The sequence below is a fragment of the Meleagris gallopavo genome, chromosome 1, assembly GCF_905368555.1.
Source record: "Meleagris gallopavo chromosome 1, MGAL_WU_HG_1.1, whole genome shotgun sequence".
NCBI classification, from domain to species: Eukaryota; Metazoa; Chordata; class Aves; order Galliformes; family Phasianidae; genus Meleagris; species Meleagris gallopavo.
In genome coordinates, this window is record NC_139404.1 from 141836348 (window position 1) to 141857660 (window position 21313).

At 41.2% G+C, this 21313-nt stretch overlaps 1 protein-coding gene across 3 annotated transcripts in view; it reads right to left on the bottom strand.

The window, feature by feature from the left end:
• The window catches only part of CLYBL (citramalyl-CoA lyase), a 169102-nt gene that overhangs the window by 18466 nt on the left and 129323 nt on the right, over window positions 1–21313 (bottom strand). For all 3 annotated transcript variants that reach the window (XM_085215573.1, XM_085215574.1, XM_085215572.1), the window contains exons 3-6: window positions 7271–7459; window positions 3892–3993; window positions 2083–2176; window positions 538–705 (exon numbers count right to left, since the gene is read on the bottom strand). In XM_085215573.1, coding sequence (XP_085071699.1) covers window positions 538–705; window positions 2083–2176; window positions 3892–3993; window positions 7271–7459 — 553 coding nt within the window. The remainder of the gene's footprint in view (window positions 1–537; window positions 706–2082; window positions 2177–3891; window positions 3994–7270; window positions 7460–21313) is intronic.

Here is a 21313-nt window from a genome sequence, read left to right on the forward strand (position 1 = left end):
CCGTAGGTGTCACCAGCACTTACTGGGAGGGGAGCCAGGAGATGAAAAACAAATCAAAGAAAATAATAAAAAAAAGAACTTTCCTGTAGCAATTAGCGTGCAAGGTTTGCTTATCAACTCCCTCACCTAGCAAGTGCTTTTTAAGCAACTGCTGCTTGAAAAATACGCAGAAGGGATCTGAATATCTTTAAAAAGTGACTGTGGACTGAGCACTGCAAAGTACAGTATTGCTTGTCCCATACTCTGTGACTGGAGGAATCACATCCTGCACACCCTCTGCCCCAACCTCTCTTCAAAATACAGTAATATGCTTCAAGGGGTGCAGTTTTAAAAAGCAGCCTGAGACTTTTCAGGCAAAATTTCCAGGCACAAGTGTAAAGGTGTTAATTAATGCATATGAGCGTGGCGTCACTTAGCTTTTAAAAAACTCAGCTGTAATAAAAAAGCGAGTTATTTGTCAAAGTAACAATAAATGTAGCAATATTTTGAAATTGAAGAATATAGGCATTACTTTCAGACATTGGCAGAAACCCATACCAGTGAAGCCCATCGAGGCACCTTCCCTTGATTGCCTACGAAGCCCATCTTCATCTCGGAAATCAATGTAAACCAGGTCTATTGCTTGGAGGCCAAATGCCTTTGCTGTGACTATTATTTTCTGCCTGGCATATAAAATGTCATGAGTTTCCTTATTGCTTGTTGCACCTATGAAAAGAAAGAAAACAAAGAAAAGATGACAGTGCCTTAAATCTTTCTCTCTTGAATATTTTGTAAGAAAAAAAAAAGAAAAAAAAAAACAGAAAGAAAAGAAAATCTGAGATTTCGTTTAACTGATTTGGGAAACAAAAGAGGATCGCAAGGCTGTACTGTAAAACCAATACTCCTGGGGAAAAAATAAGCTGCTTTAGCAAAAGGAATAAACCTCTCTTTATAGAGTCGCTTATAAAAATCAGATTTTGACTCAGTTCAAATCTGAAGTTGTAAGCATTGAAGTCGATGGAAGTTTTGGCTGGTAAGGACAACAGAGTTGGGACTAACTGCAGAAATTACCTTATTGTATTACTATATGTGCAGCAAGAAGCACTAAAGCAAGGGAAGCTTTATGCAGTGTGACACACCAGCTACAACTAAATGGTTAAAAAATTCACACTGAGAGCAGAATTGCACTTTCCTTGGTTGTGATTCTTGTCACAACGGATGTCCTAAGCTGAATATTTAAGCTTTAGTATTTGGATGAAAAATGATGGTAGATGAGCGAGAGGAACCAAAAGTATTCACAAGACTTGATGTGTTCACGGTGCACCAGCTAAGCAGCATTCTCATGTGAAGGCTGGTGCAAAAAAATAGTAATACATTCCTTTCCTGAGGGTCACTGTTTAGATGCAGATTTCCAATTTGTTAGGAATAATTTAATGAATCAAGGCTAATTTTTATATTAAAATTTATTTTTAATTTAAATGTCTACAGCTGTGAACTAATATCTTTAAACCAAATCAGACTAATGAGGAGATAAGTGGCTTCTCATAAAAAAAATTCAGAGCTACTTTTCATTTTCAAGGAAGATTAATAGTGTTTTTACAGGAAAATATGCTAGGGATTACTGTATTGACACGGGGCATATTTAAAGCAAATTTATTATAGCAAAATATGACACGAGAGTATTTGCAGATGATGTCAAAATCCCGAGTGATAACTAACTCTAGATCAGAGATAAAGTAGACAGCAGAATTTTAAGATTTTTAACATAGTTCTTAAAAGCGTCTGCATGTTTCTTATGGATATGGTATTTTTAAATAATTTCAGTGACTCGACAGTTTGCCTTGATTTTTTATTTTGTTAATTTTTGCTACTGCATGGCAGAAAGCAAGAGGAAGTGTCAGTGCCCTGTAATACACAGGAACCACATTTTAATTTCTCAGTGATACATTCCACATTGAAAAAAAATATACGGAGAAAAGGGAATATGTAAAATGCAGAATCAAGAGTTTTTATTACATTAATTATCGCTGTCGGTAATGCAATGGAGATAAACTGGGTTTCTCCAATGCCATTAACCATTATAGAAAAGAGACAGGTAACAACCTATGCTGGCACGGAAATCTTCTCCTCCGAAGACGACTGCATCCAAATGAAAGCCAACCTGGGATCCTCTTCTCAATGCTTCCTCACAGACAGCCTACAAATGGGAGTACAATGTTAATTTGTAGAGAAATGCAGGAAGCAGGAAGACTAAGAGGATATTACATCAACTCAGTATTACCAAAACCAGGTGATCCTTTGGCTAAAATTGCTCCTATTAAGTAAAACCATTGTAGGTACTCAAGTGTGCACAATGCTTTAAAATGACTCAGCAAAATAGAAAAGATTATCTTGCCCTGAGCACCTATATGCCTCCAGTGTGGAGATGAAGGACATCACAACAGCTTTGCTGCCTCTTGGCTGGAGCTTACCATAACGTCCTTGTGATTGCTGCCTCGGATACTCAGGCAGCAGTAAGGAATGAAACACCCCTCAAAGGCTGCTTAAAAGCAAACAAAAAATATTATGTTTGATCAGTTTGACATGTAGCAGCACTGCCCGAGAAAAAGAAAGAAAGATTGGGATCCTGGTTATAAAATTAACAATTTCAATGGTTTAAAATGGTTCTGGATTCTTTATCGGATAAATTGTCAATTTAAAGGCTTCTTCTGCATCTAACTAAAAAGTAGCTAAGGAAGTTAAAAATGCAACAAGTATCACAGGAAAGTATTAAAGTGAAAGCAAGCAGAATTTTGCTACCGTACCTATATATAAGGAAGTGCATTTCCAGACTGTTACTGTTTTATACTGACCTTTGTAATATTAATTTGTTAAGGATTAGGTATGCGGAGAGGGAGAGAAGTAATTACAAACTCTGCTAGTGGGTGTTCTTACATGGCCGCTGGTGGGACACAAAATTATTATTAAGCCGAATGCTTTAAAAGGCAACTCTGCTGCCAACATCAAGGGCCGCAGCATCAACCCCCCCCTATAAAATACTGCAGGCAAATAAAAACCTCAGCCAGTTGCAAATGCAAGTTAGTTCTGTGTCCGCGCCCTGAAACGGGAGCACTCTGCCTGGTGATGTTATGACGTGCAGGGAGGTACGTGGCTGCGCCGGGCGGAGGCTGCCGGCAGCTCCCGAGCTGCTCCTGCCCCGTGTGCCCTCAGCTGGCCCCAAGCCTTCCCCATCCACTTTGGGGGAGCCCCACGAGTGCCTCCTCCTTGTGCTGCCTCTCCTCGCTGAAAATCTGTGCTGGATGTGAGAGGTGGTGGAGAGGGACCTATATTACAAAGCACTTTAAATGTAAGGTTTGGTTGAAATCATCCTTCAGATAGTTGATATTTTTAAAGTTAATTGTACTTTTAATCGTAGCATTAAACTCCCTGTAGTACGCATGAAAAAAAAAAAAAACTGCAACGTGAAATCTGGCTGAAACTGTGTCAGTAGAAAATTATACCGCTTTAGCAGCAATGAAATGAGGATTGTTCTTTTTTCTAATTAAATGCTATATCAAAGTCAAGCTCGACAGCTACTAAATAGTCGTTTATCGCAGCAGCGTGTGTGCTCCAGATCCTCAGAGAAGCAAGTTTCCTGTTAGAAACGCGGGTAGGAATGCAGATGGGTTTCCTCAGTTGGCAAGGAGTATCTAGAGCTGTTCCTCCACCAAAATATTTTGGATTTATGAAGGCCTTTGCCGTATAAACAGGAGAGTTAGGCATCCAAATGTCTTAGCGGACTGAAAAACATGTTTACCATTTTTTAGCCTCTCTTCCTTGAGGAAATCATGCCGGGACAACGGAGCTCTCTGCTTATCCGGGTGGCTGAGAGGGCAAAACACCAACGCTTGGACCGCACCCAAACCTACTTACCTTAAAATTGAGCAACCCCACCGCGGTCTCCACAAATGGGATAAAATGCATTGGTTCTGCAAGTGTTCGGCCTTTCGAGTGATGTGCGAATTTGTCTGCAAACTAAAACCAGACAACATGAGGCTTCGGCGAAAAAAGCACGCGCGGGCACGTGCAGCACTTTAAATGTTTCACCTGGCTGCAGCGCCGGCGCACAAAAAGCCCCAAAACTCAGAAGACGTAATTAAAAACCGCAGAGAGCGTTGGGGAAGGTCTGTACCGAGGCATGGGCTTTGCACCTCGTATCCTAGGGCCTGCTGGTGGGGCACAGCCTGCCCCAGTCATGGGGCACACACAGTGCTGCCCTGCCTGCATTGGGTCGGGCACTGCACCGCCGCTGAGGCATCTGCATGTCTCGTTACGGCACCGCTGCCCTTTGTTCGCGGGGCTTTTCTTCATAATTTTTAGCTTACCTAGGAAGGCCTCAAAAAGGAAGTTTAATTCTTTGAAGACCAAAGCTTTCCAATTTTTTCCATGAGACCAGTTCACAGCTAGCTCTGAGCTGCCAGTGGGGTAGCCCAAATTCCAAAATCTATCATCTGGAAACATACAAAAGCTCTCGCACAGATTTTTCCCTTTTCAAAAGGGGGAAAAAAAAGGGGGGAAAAGAAACCCTCGGTCCTATATTGTAAATCTATTATGTCGGTCTAGATCTGGCAGTTTGTGCAGAGATAAACATACTGCAGGTATGGCAAAAATATCGTAATAAATAAAGACAAAAATAACATATGCATATATTTTAAATTTAAGGAATATTCGACTATTAATGGATATCAAAGGAAAGGGAATTTTAATCATCTCTCCATTCAGTCTCAGTTGGGTAAATCATATCTAAGAGATTTGCATAAATATAAACCATCAAAGACTTTTCATCTTCAAAGGGGGTTTCAAGACCCTATAAGCTTTGTACTGTAATCATCGCAGGTCACAACCCTGCAGGAATAAGGCTGCTATGGCAACATAAAAAACTAATGCTTAAGGCTTAGCATAATATTCTGACTAATAGAAAGGAAACTCATTTTAAAAGCTGGCAGCCTATTTACCAGAAGCTGGATTAGAGGTGTTATTTCCCCTTTTAGCTTCCCCCCACTGCCCCTCCCCAAAAGAAGGAAAATCTAATCACCGAGATCTTTAAAAAGCTTTCGAGCAATTTGCAGTAACTTTACAATTAGGCCAAAATAAATCACAGCTTTCTCTGACAAAGAATTCTGCCCTTCCCGTCCCTGCTTTGCATCACCAGCGGGGCCCTCTCCGCAACTTTTCCTTGGAGAAGGGACTTCCACCCAAAAATGTGCCAGCAAGAAAACACGAGTGCAATTCACACGTGCAAGCATACGACTGGGCAGGTACTGTGGCAGCACAACATGTAAACTCTGTGCAGGCAAGCACAGAAAATGAGGTAATCAAACCGCATCAGCGTATGCTCTTAAGGCTCCCAGCCAGATTAAAAAAAAAAAAAAAAAGAAGGAAAAAGTGCTACTGCGTTTATATTTCAGGTGCGAGTTAAAGCTGTGGAACTCTTATTTTAAAATATTTTAAAAGTCACTCTCCGGGATTTTTGACAGCTTGTGGTTTGTTGGCAGGTAAGTGAAAAATAAAGAAGGTTTAATTAAACGGCGTCTCCCTTCTTCTCCCTTTAAAAAATTTGCAATAAGCACCGCTACAAAAGGTAACTAGTGGAGAAGTTTCAATTAATTTTTTTCAAAAGGAGACGATTAAATGTTTCCGGCCTGGTAAAGTGTTCATTTCAGGGAGAAGGGGGGAAAGGAGAAGGCGGAGGGAAGAAAACAAAGCTCGGGGAGGGGATGAAGTAGCAGGCCCCCGCAATTCTTTCAGTTCCCGTGCACACCCAATAGTGTGTTGGAAAGAATGCACACTGTTCGGGATTTGTGGGAGAATTGTCCCGCCACAAAGGAGGGAGAGTTACGCTTGTTATAGTCCAATAAGCCATGCCAGTCAAACAAGTACCCACACTAGGGACAAAAGGAGAGCAAGAGATTCTCACACAAAAGAAAACAAGTAAGCCCATCTTTTAGTTGTGCATCAGCCTCCAGGTTTTATGCTCCGCATAAATAAAAATGAGGGGGGAAAAATAAACAGCTTCTCTTAGGCTGGGAGCCTGGAAAAGAAGCGGGCAGGAGTGAAGCTGCAGGATTTCTGAAACGCGCCGGTGTCATTCAGTGGAACACACTCTTTGTGCTCCTGGGCTCGGCCGTGTGTGAGCTAGTGGCCACGGCAGCAGGCCTGAGGAGAGGTGGAAGGGATGGGGAGAGGGGGGACCTGGGCCTCACCCCTGCCCAGAGCCCGCCTCGTGGCTACGAAGGCCCGCCATTTTGGCAGCATGAATGTTCGTGTGTGATGAGCTGTGCCCAGAGCTCACAGGGCTGCTCGAGGCACACACCCTCTGTTGCGGCAACCAAATGCTGTGGCCCATTGGCTGCTGTGGGGCTGGGCGCGGGATGGATGCGCTTGCTCAGGTTGCCCTTGCATGTCGTCGGCAGCATGTGATGGAGGCTCAGTGTCAGGACTACAGTTGGCACAAGGGCACCTCCCAGCTTCCCAGCGCAGCCGGCCTGCTGGCTCTGCCACAACGCCAGCCCGATGCACGGAACGGCTGCGCCTGCACTGGCACCGTGCAGCAGTCACGGCTTACCCAAACAAATGTCCCCCTTCTTGACAATTAAAACAATTATAGCGTAATTAGGCCTATTTCAAAGTTTTCTTAAGTAATCTGACATGCCAGCCATTTACATTTCAGGTTTTTATTGGCTGAAAAGTCAGTCATGAAACACAAACACACCTGTCAGCAATTAAAAAGGAAGAAATAGAGAACTGCTCAGGAAATAATATCTGTGCTAATTAAAAACAGTAGTTAAAAGCTTCCTGTTTGTTCCTCCATTTGCCCCCAGGAGTGACCTTCCCTCTCCCCCCCCGCGTACTTTTCACATGTTGCTAACATGCTTTCCCCTGCTCCCTCTTATGGGGCATGCAACTATGGCACATGGCCACAGACGAGAATTTCAATGGCAGAATATTTAAATAAGAGTCAGATACCAATGCAGCTACTTTTCAAAATATGCTCTGACTCTTCACTGACTATAGGAGAAATAAATTTAGTATTCTTTACAAAGGCAATGCACTTCACATATGCGTTTCATGTAGCACGTTGTACATTTAAACAGAAGCACTTCCCAATTACCTTATTCAAGCAACAATTGTGCTTGAACAGGACATGGCACTCATGTCACATCAGAGTCCTTTACCTCTACACCTGGCTTAACTTGACCCAGGAGCTTCAGTCAAAAGCTACCACATTGTTTGTACACAGTTAGCTACTCACCCATTTAACTTCTTCCACACTTTCAACCTTTGGCAGCATCAGACTTGAAGGAAGAGTTTTGGACTGCAAAAGCACCTCTAGATCTTCCTCCGCAAGGCCACTGGACACGGAGTTTATCCTAACACACTTCTCAGTGTGGCCAATGTCAAACTCTTCAAGCGTTTTCACAACTGTCAGCCTTGCTTCTCTCTACAATATATACATATACGTATACATACATTCAAAGCCACAGAGAAAGAGAAAAAGAAAGCTTATTTTCTACTGACATTTTTAAAAGCTGAACAGAAAACTCACAGAAACGACATGGGGAAAAAGCTAGACAGCCAGTGTATTTTTGTCCCCAACAAGTCTGTCACTCCTGACTCCTTGTTAAAGCAGTCATCATCAGCACCTTGCAATTCTGCAATTTTCAGTTCTTTGTAACCAGCAAATAAAAGCTCAGTTCATGCCTAAATATTTTTCAACAATCACTTATGGAAAACATCCATCTCTATTATAATTACTAAATACATCTAACAAATGTGAATCTGTCTACTAACTATAATATATTACACTAAGTCTACGCTCACAACAGTGGAGCGTTAATACCTTTGCTTAAAACAATTCATTTTTGTAATCCATCTCCATATTTCCTGTGCTCAAATATCAGGGGTATCAGTAAGTACAGATGTACATCTCTTTCTTTGGTTCTGCTTTGTGAATCTTCCTTTTCTCCATATACAAAAGATGTATTAAGGCTCATAGCAGAGTTCAGAACTTGCCTTTGAAAACAATGTCACAATAATTTATAGATTCTCATGAACCATGTGAAAAGATACTCTCCTGCTGGCACTAAATAAAACGTCCAAATACATTTGCTTCTTGTGGCCACTCGCTATTTTTTGTGAATGCAAATTTATAAACTTGCTGAATATTTGATATACATGAAGAATACTTGGGTGCTTTTCTGAAATGCAGTGCTTTTATTGGCCTCAAGAAGAGGAGGGCAGTGGCAGAAGAGCACTGGTGGTCTCCCTCACTTTCTCCCCATTTCAGCTTGGGCAACAAATTCCTCCCACTTGCCAACAGCCCCTAACAAATCCTCTTTGTCAAAATGAAGGTTTATCAAAGTAATTTCATTTGTGAAGAGCTTTTATGGTCCTAATAAAACTTTAAAGCTGCTGACTTGCAAATGTAAAGAAACAACTTCAACACTATGCAGTTGCTGGAGAGATACTTTGCAAGAAAATAGGCAAACTTGGAGGAGAAGAAAATCATCAAAGCTAATATTCAGGCTAATACCAATCAGTGAGATGGCACATAGTAGTAGAATTAAACCAGACGGCTACAAATCTGTGCCTGTGCAGGGGCCTCAACTGGAGACACAGTGCACACATGTATGCATCTCTGTGCCGCAATACAGGGTCACTCTCAGAGATAGTCTCTGTAAAATCCAGCCCAAAAGCTGTCATGAGCGGGCTCAGGAAATCTGTGCAAAGATGCAAGGAGTTCACTGCAGCCAAGGCCATTTTGCCTGAACGTTGTGAAGCAGGCCGCGCGATGCTGCCCAGCACACACACACCTCCCTGTCCTTCTCAAGGCGGGGTGGCTGGTGCCTATGTTGGGCCAAAGGTTTCTGGACGTGATGCAGAGCGGTATCTGAAATGCATTCTCCAAAACAATTTATGCTTTTAATTAAAGCCAGATTATCACTGTCTCAACACACACTGATCCAGTTTGCAAAATAAAGCTCTTCCAAAATTATCCACTAAGGCAGCATCCAATTCTAACTGAAGGCACATCTCTCAAAAACTTGTAGTCTAATTCATGACAATTTTTTCAGATTATAATAATGAGCAGTAGAGCATCTCATTAGCTATTTTTCTCCTCGGGCTGCAAACTCTCTTCCCAAAAAAGACAGATCGTGTCTTTCTAGGTATATTTCCATACAAAACACTTATTAACAGGCTGTTGCTGTTATCAATTTACATAAACTAAATGTGCAGCCCTCTGGTACATATCCCAAAAATAACTAACAACTTCACTGAATTTATACCAACCAACAAACATGGGGAGGGGGTTGTTGTTTTTTCCCATATTTTAATAGAAAATATGTTGCTATGTTAGTTAACACACCCATGCCATCTGTTGGGCTGAGAATCAATGCAGTTTCTTATAGCCACTACATTTTAGATCTGTCTGCCTAGATACCCCAGGAACAGAAACGCCTCCCTTCCATGATAAACCTCTAGTCACTGTAATTTCCGAATCAGGAACGGGCATTTTTATTTGTGGGACAGGCTGATGGATCTGGTATTCCAAGTCAGAGACCTCTTGAGGGGACCGACCCTGCGCCTGCCCTTCCTACAATAGGGAAAATCCCACTGATGTTAGTGGCCCTACTTGGGCTTCCAGGAAAAAACATCATGGTTGAATTATAAAATCTACCAAAATCTCTGGGCAGCATGAACTAAAAGCATGGAGGAAAAGGAGATCCCCTTCTGCCTCATTATGCAGTGAAATGTAAATATAATTCTAATATGCACACAAAAGCTGAGATTTTAAGCTAGTTGATCTATTTCAATGATGTAATAGTAGAGGAAAAAAAAAAAATACTTAATACCACGTTTTTGTAGCAATAGATGCAAGAATAAATGCATTTTCCAAAGTAAAGTTCTTGCCAAGATTGGTCAAGCTAGAGTATGTCAACAACAGTGTAAGAAATTATTTATCTGTTCTTCACCCTACAGCATTGGACAACTTTCTGTCCTGACCGGGTAAAGAAAAAACTTGGCCGTGAAACAAAGGGGTCCACTCTGGGACTGTGGTACTCCATTAGGGCCCATAGGTTGAGTTCTTATCAAGGTGAACAAGGAAGGATGACAACTGAGAGAGTCTGTAGTAAACAGTGATATTAAATTACATTAATATTATTATATATTATACGCTGATATTACCAAAATATCCTAAATTGGCTACTTGTGCTGGGAAAACTTTTTGAGAAAAAATGTTGGTCAAGGTGACTGTAGCTCCTTTTGTGTCTCTTCTGTCTGACTCAGAGGGGGATGAGGGGAGATTTCCATTCCTGCATGCAGCTACGCCAACTGGGGAGGATAAAGCCTTTGGTGATGCTGCATCGCAGATGAATCAACTGCCAACAGGACACGCAGACACCGAAATTAAAGACGGGAATACGCAAGTAGCCGTCTCAATTGGCACCCATTAAAGCTAATCACTACCCATCCTCATGAGTTGCTAGCTCTGAATTATCAAATCTGCAAAGAAAACAACATCCGTCCACTTTTACACTCCAGTGGAAGAGGTGGTCCCTCGCGGCAGGGCTGCGCAGTCTCGCCATCTGGAGAATAAATCGAGTGTGAAGTACAGTATAGTTTGGGACCAAGCTCCGTGGCGGCAGCCCAGCAGCGAGTTCATTAGTTCCAAACTTGCAGGGATTAGTGCGGTGTCGGGGCAACTGTCGGGTGGGATCAGGCAGGCAGAGCACGAGACCCAGGGAGGGAGGCAGTGGCAGGGAAGGAGCCCCTGGGCTTGCTAATGGAACCAAGTACAAGCACACCTAAATGGGTGCCCTAAGTTACAGCATTAGCATCATCTCCTGGCATCTGAATCTGTACCTTTCCTTCTTTTTTTTTTTTCTTGTTTCTTTAAGTTGTATGCCAACACATAGAGATTTCCATTATGAGACAGAAGGGATGGTACGGGAGTGGAAGCCCAGCCACCCACTCACCACGGACACACTGTTAATAAAGAAATAATGAAACGCAGGCACTGGAATTAACAGAATACTGGGGACAGAAACAGCAGAGAAAAATTACATTTTCTTCTTTCTTTTCAAACTGATATAACACCCCAGACCAGTTTTCCAGCACTGAGGTTCCCAGAACTGCATGATGTAGGGAGAAGTGGGTTAGGGGCATACACACACATAAGCACATCTTATTACTCTTGAGTTGTATCTATTTTGCTCCATGTTGCTTGCACATTCTTACCCTTGAGTTTCTCAGGACCTTCAGGTCTCAGCACAAAGATAGTGGGTATATCTAAAGGCCTGTGTATGTAGAGCTCTTGTCCTGTTAACATCCTTCTGTAATTATTCTTCATATAGAAACATAAATACACAATGCACGAAAACGGCAGTCCAGAATATATCCTCCTTGCAGCCATAATGAGTTTGTGTGTCTCAAATGGCAGATGAAAAATTAATTACTATAATCACAATTCAAGTTATTTTTTGTGACAGGTCTGACATGATAAAAACATACAATTATGTGTTAATGTTACTTCCCTGGAGTGGTTTGTTTACAGAGCTTGACATCGTGGAATCTTTTGTCACTTATATTAGTGCATACCCTAAAAATGCAACACTCAAACATGGTTCTGCAGAAGTGCATATTTGGATTTTTGGACAAAATTACATTTTTGCAAAGAGAAAGCCTGACATTTTTTACATACTTAGTCTCCATCAATAAAGTGTTGCCATACAGAATGGTACTTCATTTAGTTTCAAATTCTCAAATGAGTTTGTCAAGAGAAGGGGAAAATTGTGCTCATTTTTAAGAAAACAAAGACTGTAACTGCAGAACAGAACATTGCTGAGCATGGGAGGTCCTTGCTTCATACCTGCTTTCTGCTTTATATGCTTCAGTTGTTTGTGAGAAGAAATCCTTGAGATGGCAATTATTTTTTTCTAGCTAGCCTTGTTAGACTGGAAAACTGCTGCAAAAAATATGTTTATTGCAAAGCTTTCAGGAAGCCTCTATTTAATCAGGTCTTATGATTATCTTTTAGATCAGATTATAATTAGAGAAGTTTTTAAAGATTTATTAAGTTTTAAAACATATTTTCTTTTGTTTCAACAGAGAACATGTCAAAGCCAACATGTAATCGTAAAGGAAAGAAGGGGCAGGAGTGGGGAGGGAGAATAAGGCCTCCATGTGTATGCCTGTATTTCTCCCCTGCACTTTAGGCAAATGTGCATTTAAGATTCTGCAAGAGTCTGATTTTTCTGCTGCTCTCTTGTAAAATCTTTGAAATCTTTGAAACCAAAGAATTATTTGGTCTACCTAAGTCCTTTATTTTTTATACAATCCTTTTCACTCTTCTGAACAAGAGATTCATCGTAACATAATGAGTCATCTAACTCGGTGCATCTCTAGCATCTGCTGCTTTTCTCTCTGCTCTGCTAATTGTCTTTACATGTAGTACATGGTCTATCAACACTGAAATGAAGCAAACCACTTCAGCGGTCAGCATTATGAACTAAGCTGCAATTTAATTATGCTCTGCTGAAGAATCTTATCTCCTTTATCCACTTTCCTTGAAGTTGCCCTAAAGATTTAGGAAGGCATCACTGCACCCATCTCCAATATTTCTGCTGTATTTTCTGGAGGATAAGATCACTTTAAGATGCTTATGAGTATCTGGGAGCTGTTTGCTGCCACGCAGCTTTAGCAAGCCTTTCCCCTCCTCCATCAGCACAGACGATGTGGATCCCAAAAATCCATCATTTGATGGCCAACACCAACAGAGCTGGACAACTTCCATATATGATGATGGCTTGGCTTGAGAAGCCAAGAATGTGGGGAACCGGAGGAGCAGACCCTAAAGTCCCCTCAGCCAACAGTCTAGGACCAGGACTGGTGATTCCCCATGCAGCTGCAGGGGTGCTCAGCTATGTGAGTAGCACGTTTCTGCTGATCCAGGGAACCCAGAGACATGCATATTAGTGCAAGAGCAAGATATTTTTACGAGTTATGTTTAAGATATTTTTCAGACTTGCATCTCACAGAAATTTAATCAGAGGCTGCTAGAATGAATGCAGAGATATTCAGTGTGATATGAGGACTTAGCATAAATTTGTTTGTAGTAAAAATAATACAGCATGCTGTGTGTGTGTGTATACATAAATACAGAGACAGACTTATACCTTAAGACTAAATGTACAGAAAAGGTTTTTTAATGACAGTCTCATACACAACAGCTCCAATAAAAGAAAATTTTGTGCAATGTACGTGGGCAGCTATTCTTCTGTCTGCCAACTTTTATAAACACTTACAAAAGAGATGTAAACAACCTTTCAATTAAGACAAATCAAGCTAACACTAATTTAAGCTGGCTGCAAGATGTAGTCTCTTTACTTTTTTTCCCTGGCTTTCTGAGGATGCTTTTTGTTTTGTGACAGATTAGCATCACAAACGAAAATTCTTTAGAAGCATTAGTGTTAATTAGTCTTCCTGGACAGTCCGAATGAGCCACTGCATGATGAAATGAGACCACAAAATAACCAATCTGATGTAATCAATACAAAGAAGGCTCTATGTTCCTTTCATCTGGCACATGAACTTAATTGTATGCTATGGCTATTTTGTACTTAAAAATATTCTAGCTGAAGATTTATTTTCATGGCATGATGTAATAAATGATTGTGACAAATGTTTGCATTTAGACGTCCATTTTTTATCTTTACAAATGTATCTTTTTCTAATGCTGATAATGAAATATATAACTGTCCATCAGAACTATCTTTACTTTAGCAAATTATCCATTCCTGTTCAGATGCTGAGTTGAGGTGTGAACAGCAAATGTACATCATCAGAAGTGTTGTTTAATTACTGTTACAATTATTTAATAAATTATTTAGAAAGTTGGGAAGAAGCAAAGAAAGGAAGAAAAATAGGAAGAAAGAAAGAAAGGAGGAAAAAAATAAACCAAATAAGGTGAACAATAAAATAGTGTAAAGTTAAGGGGGAAAATATCTTATAAGAAAGAAAGTGACTGAGAGCCTGCATCTAGGAAGAGGCGAGGAATGGTCTTTAGACATGCAGTACTCCTCACATTTTAAGACAGTTATTGAACAGAAAGCAAAGAAGGCTAAAGGCACTCACTGAAAGAGTCAGTACCTGCCCCATGGTTTACAGAGGCCCCTGGGAACACAGAAGACGTTAAGAAAAATCAGGTAAACTGCACCATGGCTTTCTCCTTTCTTCTTCTTTTCTTGAAGAGAATTTTCACAATCTGCACCCAGTCTCAGTAAAAGGTATTTTAGAGAGAAAATTTGGAACAATGGTGCATGACTTTTTTGAACTGTGCAAAAGCTGATTAACAGCCCTTAGCTCGCTTTTCATTAAGTGCTTTATCTGCATTTATAGGCTACCAAGATCAGACTTTAGGAAAAATTTATTTACCGTGAGGGTTGGTCAAACACTGGTACAGGCTTCCCAGAGAGATGGTTGATGCCACATATCTGTCAGTATTCAAGAGAAATTTAGATAATGCTCTCAGTAACACGCTTTAATTTTTGGTTAGCCGTGAAGAGGTCAGGCATTTGGACAGTCTTTGAAGGTCCCTTCCAAATGAACTATTCAAATTTTGTAATTGATCAAAATCCTAGAGTTCACAAAGACTAAATATTTACAAGTGATGCCCGCAGCAAATCATGCTTCTATAAAAAAAAAAAAAAAAAAAAAAAAAAAGCTGAGATCATTTTCAACTCATATTTTAAAGTTAAATGGTGTCACTTAGCAGCTGCAAGAGTTCCACGCAATGGATTTAGCACGGGATTTATGGCACCAACTGATCACTCAGGTACCCCTGCATTGAGCAACACACCCCCAGATGATCCTTCCCCAAGGTGGGTTCTTGTGCCATCTAGAAGAAGAGTTCTTAAACCTTTTCATCACACGAGCAGCTTTTTAAAGCAGAGATCATTGCACGCAGTCCCACACTCCCTTGGAAATTGTGAAATTTGTTGTAATTTCTGTGTATAGACCCTCTGAGAACATCAGCACCATCAGACAACTGAGCTTCCAAATTCAGCCCAAAGATCTTGGGCTCCAAGCACCTGAGAAGCCTTCCTCCTCATTTACATCCAGGCTCTCCACTGGAGGAGTTTCACCAAACCAAAGCAATATTGTGGTCTCACAGATGGGTCTCTTGTGATCATGCTCCAAAAGAAGTATGGGTAGGACTGCTCAGCGCTGTCCAGTGCTCCAGCAAGGCCTGCGTGTCTTAAACCACTCACATATGTCCCCTTGACATGAGAAACACGAGCTAAACATTCAACAAATGCCATGTTGATTTGGCACACTGCTCATACTACTCCAGCTGCTGGAGCTGTAGAAAAACCACACAGAACAATTACAGCATAGGTCCCTAAGAGCCCCACCGTCTGCACGGTGAGATGCCCAGCAACATGCCACGCACCTGTCATTGCTGTTTGTCTGCTCTGGAGGGCTGCCCCCATACAACATGGGCCCTCAGCCCCACTAGGTGAAGGCACCAGGAATTGCTCCTTGGACCAGATGCATTTTAGCACTGTAAAGTAGCTTATAATTGCAGTAATTACTTCCATGGGAGAATAATGTTAGGAGGCCATGAACACAATTTCTGATATCTTTAAGCTTAGAAGCTTGAAAGAAGATGGCAGAAGCACCGAAGAGAGAGCGCTTCACAGGGCTGTTCAATGCAGGAAAACTCTGATCTCGCAAGCTTCATGCTAAATCAACACAACTCTTGCTTTCCTGCAGAGTAGGCTTTTTTATACGTATATTTCTCCACCAGTACTTACCTTAATGTTAAGACTGTGTCACTGTGCTGAACTTAGCCGGAAATCCTTCTTTCTCCACTAGAAGAGCTTCCTTCTTACAGAGAACCCACTAGGGTAGGTGTCAGCAATGAGTCAATGATTCCCAAATCCACCCCAAATACAGATTAGCACCTCCTGTAGGCTGCGTTTTCTCAGCAGCTTACAGCTTGCTGTTTCCTCTTAGCAGAATCCCTATGTAACTGTCCCCCTTAAAATCCCCTAATGTAACTGTCCCCCTTTCCTTCTCACCTACACCCCTGAAGAGTAAGAGGGGAAGTAGCACGAGGATGCTGCATCCCGCATGTCCCTGCCTCTGCAGCGATTATCTGAGACAGAAACTGAGCCCTCATGTATAAAATAAGATCAATTCAGTGACTCACGTACTCATGGCAAAGAGAAAGGGCCTCCTAGAAATGACTTCAGTTGTTTTCTGTGGTCTAAACCAAATCTGAGGATGTGAACTTGTTCCTGCCTAGACCTATGATCAGTGTTAAAGAAATTGTGATTTTTCTCTGGTTTGAAAGAGGCACCTGAGGAGGTGGTTATTTTCTAGGTCAAATCTCCCCTGTGCCAGCCCTACAGTCACAGTATTTGTACATCACTAATAAATGAACTGTACATTACCGGTACAATACAATACACATCTTTATAGACATGTAGAGAAGAAATCTTAATTATTTATTGGTGTTCTTCAACACCTTTTTAAGTTCCTCATTTAGATATTCCTGATTGCAGCAGAACAAATTACTGGAACTTGTGGCATTTCCTTCCCTAAGCTTTTCCTCAACTGTACTTTTTTTCTGATGAAATCAATTATTTTTAATGCTAGGCTAAGGAGGTGCTTCACAGCGGGGCTTCCGGAAAATTTGAAGTAAGGTTGGTGCATATTTCCCAATCAAAGGATAAGATAAATCAACTCAGGTTTATTTCTGCAAGATCTAAGCACTTCCTATCTTCCGCTTATTGCTACTCCATCCTTCTTTTCTTCCCTTATGCAGAGCTTCCAAAGCAGCTGTTTCTCAAGCCAAGATACAAACTGGATCACAAAGCAATCACATTAGAAAAACTCAGGTTTATTTCACTTCTTGGTGGAGAAATTGTTTTTTATTTTTATTTTTAGATCTTGACCATTTCAGCATGTCCAAACAAAAAACTGCACCATTTTAAGCAAGGGGATTGTAAAGGTTGACAATAAGCAGCCAGGAGGGTCAATAAGAAACAAGAACTTTCTGGGTTTTTTGTTCTTTTTTTCCAATAGCACAGCTGCTCCTGGAGAACTGGAGCTAGCCAACTATGCACCCATGACTTCATTTCTTTCCTGCTAATGAAGAGGTAGCAGTGAGATTCAAGCAAGTGTTTGAATCTCATCACAACCACATCAACAGTCCCCATTCTTATATCCACACTTATTTACCCATGATGGCACCTCAGCTTAGCTGATGGAGGCCTCTGGAAGCAGGGAACCTTGCTAAATCTTTTATTACTTGACTACTGCAACTCTTGCCTCAAGTTAGGTAGCTCTCTTCAGAGCCTCTTTTCCAGGTTTGATCATGGGGGCTCCTTCAGCCATGTCTCTGTTACCTACTGTTAGATATATCCAAGTCCAAGTGCAACAGAGATTTCATCTACCTCAAGCAGTCCATCAGGTTTTGAGCTCAAATTCTTTGTCTGGGTTATCATATATTTTCTCTAAATGGAAAATCAATACAAGACTGAAAGGATGAGTTCAGACCACATCTCAATACTAATATAAAATGTTGGGACCAACTCAGACCCTGCCTTTGTACTGATATAACAATTAATTTGGTTAACACCAATAACAGTAAGTTGATGCAAAACTTTGGCATGCATCTGTTTGCCAAAGTGCTAATAGCACTGTAATTTATTTTCCTGCGTGGGTCACTTAAATGGACAATCAGGATTTTACAGCAGTATAATTGCATTCATTTGACACTCTTTTTTCCCCCCTAATATTAATTTTAAACCAGCTGTGATAAAATGGAATTCAGTACTAACAAATTTGACACCCATGAGATTGTCATTTTTACTCACATTGTCTCAGCTTTCTTTATAATTTTGTAACTGTCTGCACTAAATATGTATTCAGTGATTTTTTTGCCCCTTTGATTTGTTATGAATCTCCCCCTTGGTTTGAATGAAGGACTGCCGAGACAGATTCATGAAGACGTGTACTGTTTACCTAACATATTTTTTTTTTTTTATGGAAACTGTTCTCTACTTGGTAAACCCAATTACTCTTTATGACTGCCCCAGTAATAATGCACCTCATATTATGAACAGCAGGTAACTTTTCTGCCAGAGTACTAAGAGAGGTTTTCTCCAGCCAGAATTCCCACTCCCATCGCCCATAGCAGGTGCAGACTGACCCTGATGGGACACAGATCACACAGATCGTACTCCCATCCTCTTCTTTTCTTGTCTGCCTGCCACCAAGTATCATATTCCCTTGGCAGCAGCACCAGCCATCTCCAGAAGCACTCTGTTCCATTTGTTAATTCCAACTGGACTCTGCAACACCGTCCCCACCAGCATGTTTGTGGCCCTTGTGCTGACCGCTGGTAGTTAGGATGTCTTTGCTTTTGTCTGTGATGGGGCTGTGGCCAGTATAGACCAAAGTGGTCCCTGAACCTTGTTTGCTCCACATCAAGAGAACTCCACTTATTTTCTGTCTCTCCCCACTACTGCATGTAGCAGATGATTACCCAACTGACTTCCTAGGAAGTCTATTGTCCCTCTTGAGCTCTCTGGGCTATTCTAAAGCTGAGGATGCCATACCAGGTACAACACTGGTGCTGTAAAATATATACCCTACCAGAGTGTCTTTCTTTTCTGATTCCTCATTTGATATGTCATCTCCTCAGACCTCTGGCATTCTCTTAAAAAAAAAAATCTTATTCATAAGATTTTAAATTCCCCTCTGCTATTTGTTGTAAGTCTTCAGACATATTAAAGCTTTCCACTTTTTTTTTTTCATTTCCTAGAAAAAAAAAATACTAGTGTTCAACACTTACATATATTTATTAATATATATGTTTTAAATTCCTACATCCCTTCATGCTCTCAGCATCACCTTTTCCAATATAATTCTCATTTCCAACTGAGTGATTTGATCTTTGCTTTAAGATAATTTTTCATCTGTTGCTTATTTGGCTTAATTTCTTCTTGACCAGGTTTCGCAGCTTCAGATTCTGTGTTGGCAGTTTCTTGGCCAGTTTTCATTTCCTGTTGACCAGATAAAATCTCTGCCAGTATGGAAGCTAACTCCTCCATCGCTGCCCTAGCAAGAAGCAAGCACGCTGAATCATATCAATATAAATCTTCCCTTCGTATAAATCTAATCCTCTTTGGAGCTATCACCCTCACTAACACAAGCATTGTCACTTTTTATGAGTGATTATGAATATTAATTAATTATTCTAGCCCACTTGCGTGCATGTTTGTAAATAGATGGCTATCACGGTAATTAAAATAGCAAGACAATAGTAGCAAAATGGCTTCAGCCTTCTCTGATCACTAAAAGTGACATAAATAGATATCTTTAAGAACACTGCTTCTGCCCGTGTTCCTTAGGACAGGTCACTGTTTGATTATATGCACATGGACCCACTTTCTGGCAGTTATAGCTGGACATTTACACGCAGAGTCAGCACAGACTGAGCCCCATTGCACTGCATTCCATTCAGCTAACACAAATGCAGACCCAGCGACAAGGGCTTCCACTCGGCCACCTCTGCGTGCCCAAAAGTTCAGCTTGGTGTTTTCATCCTGAATGATGGAGAAGCGAGGGGACAGCTGAATATTGTATCCTCTTTTTTTGCCACTGACTACCAGCGGTTTGCAGCACTGGAGACAAGCCCCTTGAGTGTAATTATTTGCACATAAGCTTCCTCCTGTAGACAAGGCTGTGATGAGTTCAAGACACTGTGTGCTGATATCCTAATCTGTGTTTTAGATGGAGCTTTCTGTTGGGAGATGCCTATTCCATTGCCTGCATAACTGCTCCCGCTCCGTCTCTCTGCACCTCCCTGTGCCATGGCACGCTCTCTGCGATGAGCACAGGATGAAGCACAGAAAGTGTGCCCTGTAGTCCTCTCTCCCAAGGCCCACCTCCTGCTGTCAAGCTGTGGTGGTAGTTTTTCCACCGCTACTAGTCAAACTAGTTATTGAAATGTTTTTGTTTGTTTTTTGCTGTTTCCCTCCCTCACCTTCAGTTGATGTTTGTAAAGCATTTAACACTACACCAGGCGGGTTAATTTACTGCACTGGTAAAACAGGCTATTTGGAGTGTCTTGCAACACTGACATGTTTTCTGCTTGAAAATCAGATGTCTCCATCCCAAAGGAAAGAATTCCTGCCAAAGCTTTGTTTATATCGATGCCAGGTGCAATCTGGCCCAACAGTGGTAATGACATACGAACACTAAACAGTTTGTAAAAAGCGTGCTTCAAAATGAAATCTGAATCCTGTATATAAAGACCCAGGTAAGAGTCTTACTATGAATTTGCCTGGTATAGGAAAGTATTTCTTTGTAGAAACATTAATTTGGCTTCTGGGCTCCCTTTAGTGTTATTAGTGGCTTCTGATTTCAATTTTTTCATTACAGGTTGTTTTCCTTTTGCTTCTGGTAGAGTTTTCAAAGCCACAGGTTTACTGTGTAGAAATATTTCAACAAAAATGACTGTAATTACTGTGTTTAATAGTTTATTTTGTACTAGGCTCTTGTGTGTGTGATTAACAAAAGAAACCCTTCCTCTTCTTCCCTCTGTAGAGAGCAACTCCGATTTGGTGAAAATTAGAATCGCAGTGCATACTGCAGCACCTCTTGAAACAGATTTGCCAGAACTGCATTGCATCCTCTCCTTTTTAGAGAAGTTCAAAATGGGCTTTCATCCCTGAAGGAGATTTTTTGGTTACTGCTGGCTACACAGAGGGAAAAAAATTGTTAAACTTGTATGAGTCGTGACCCTGAGAATAAGCGACTCCCTGCCCATCATTTGAGAGCAGCAGAAGGCTGGGTAGGCTGTACCTTGCATATGCTTGCCTGAGCTCTGTGATGCTCAATATCCTCATCAGGCTTTTAAAACTTACGGACCGACAGAACAGTGGAAAAAAGCATTGTGGAAGGCAGCATTTCACACCGAGGGGTTTTAAAAATGTGCCCAGATTTTGTTTCAAATATGTGTAAAATTGACACTCCCGCCAAATCAGCAGCCATTTACACAAAGGTCTGGCCCTTAAAATCAATGACATTTATGTAGTGATCACATTCTCCATCCCTCTGGAGGAGCAGCACTACAGCAAACGGCCGTGCTGCAGGTCAGTATGTGTGCCACAGCAGTGCTCGTGGCAGCCCACATCTAAGACAGGCACAGAGCAAATCATTTGCCCATAGAGCATCAAGAAGCGTCACAGACCATTTGAAAAATGCACAAAGAAGG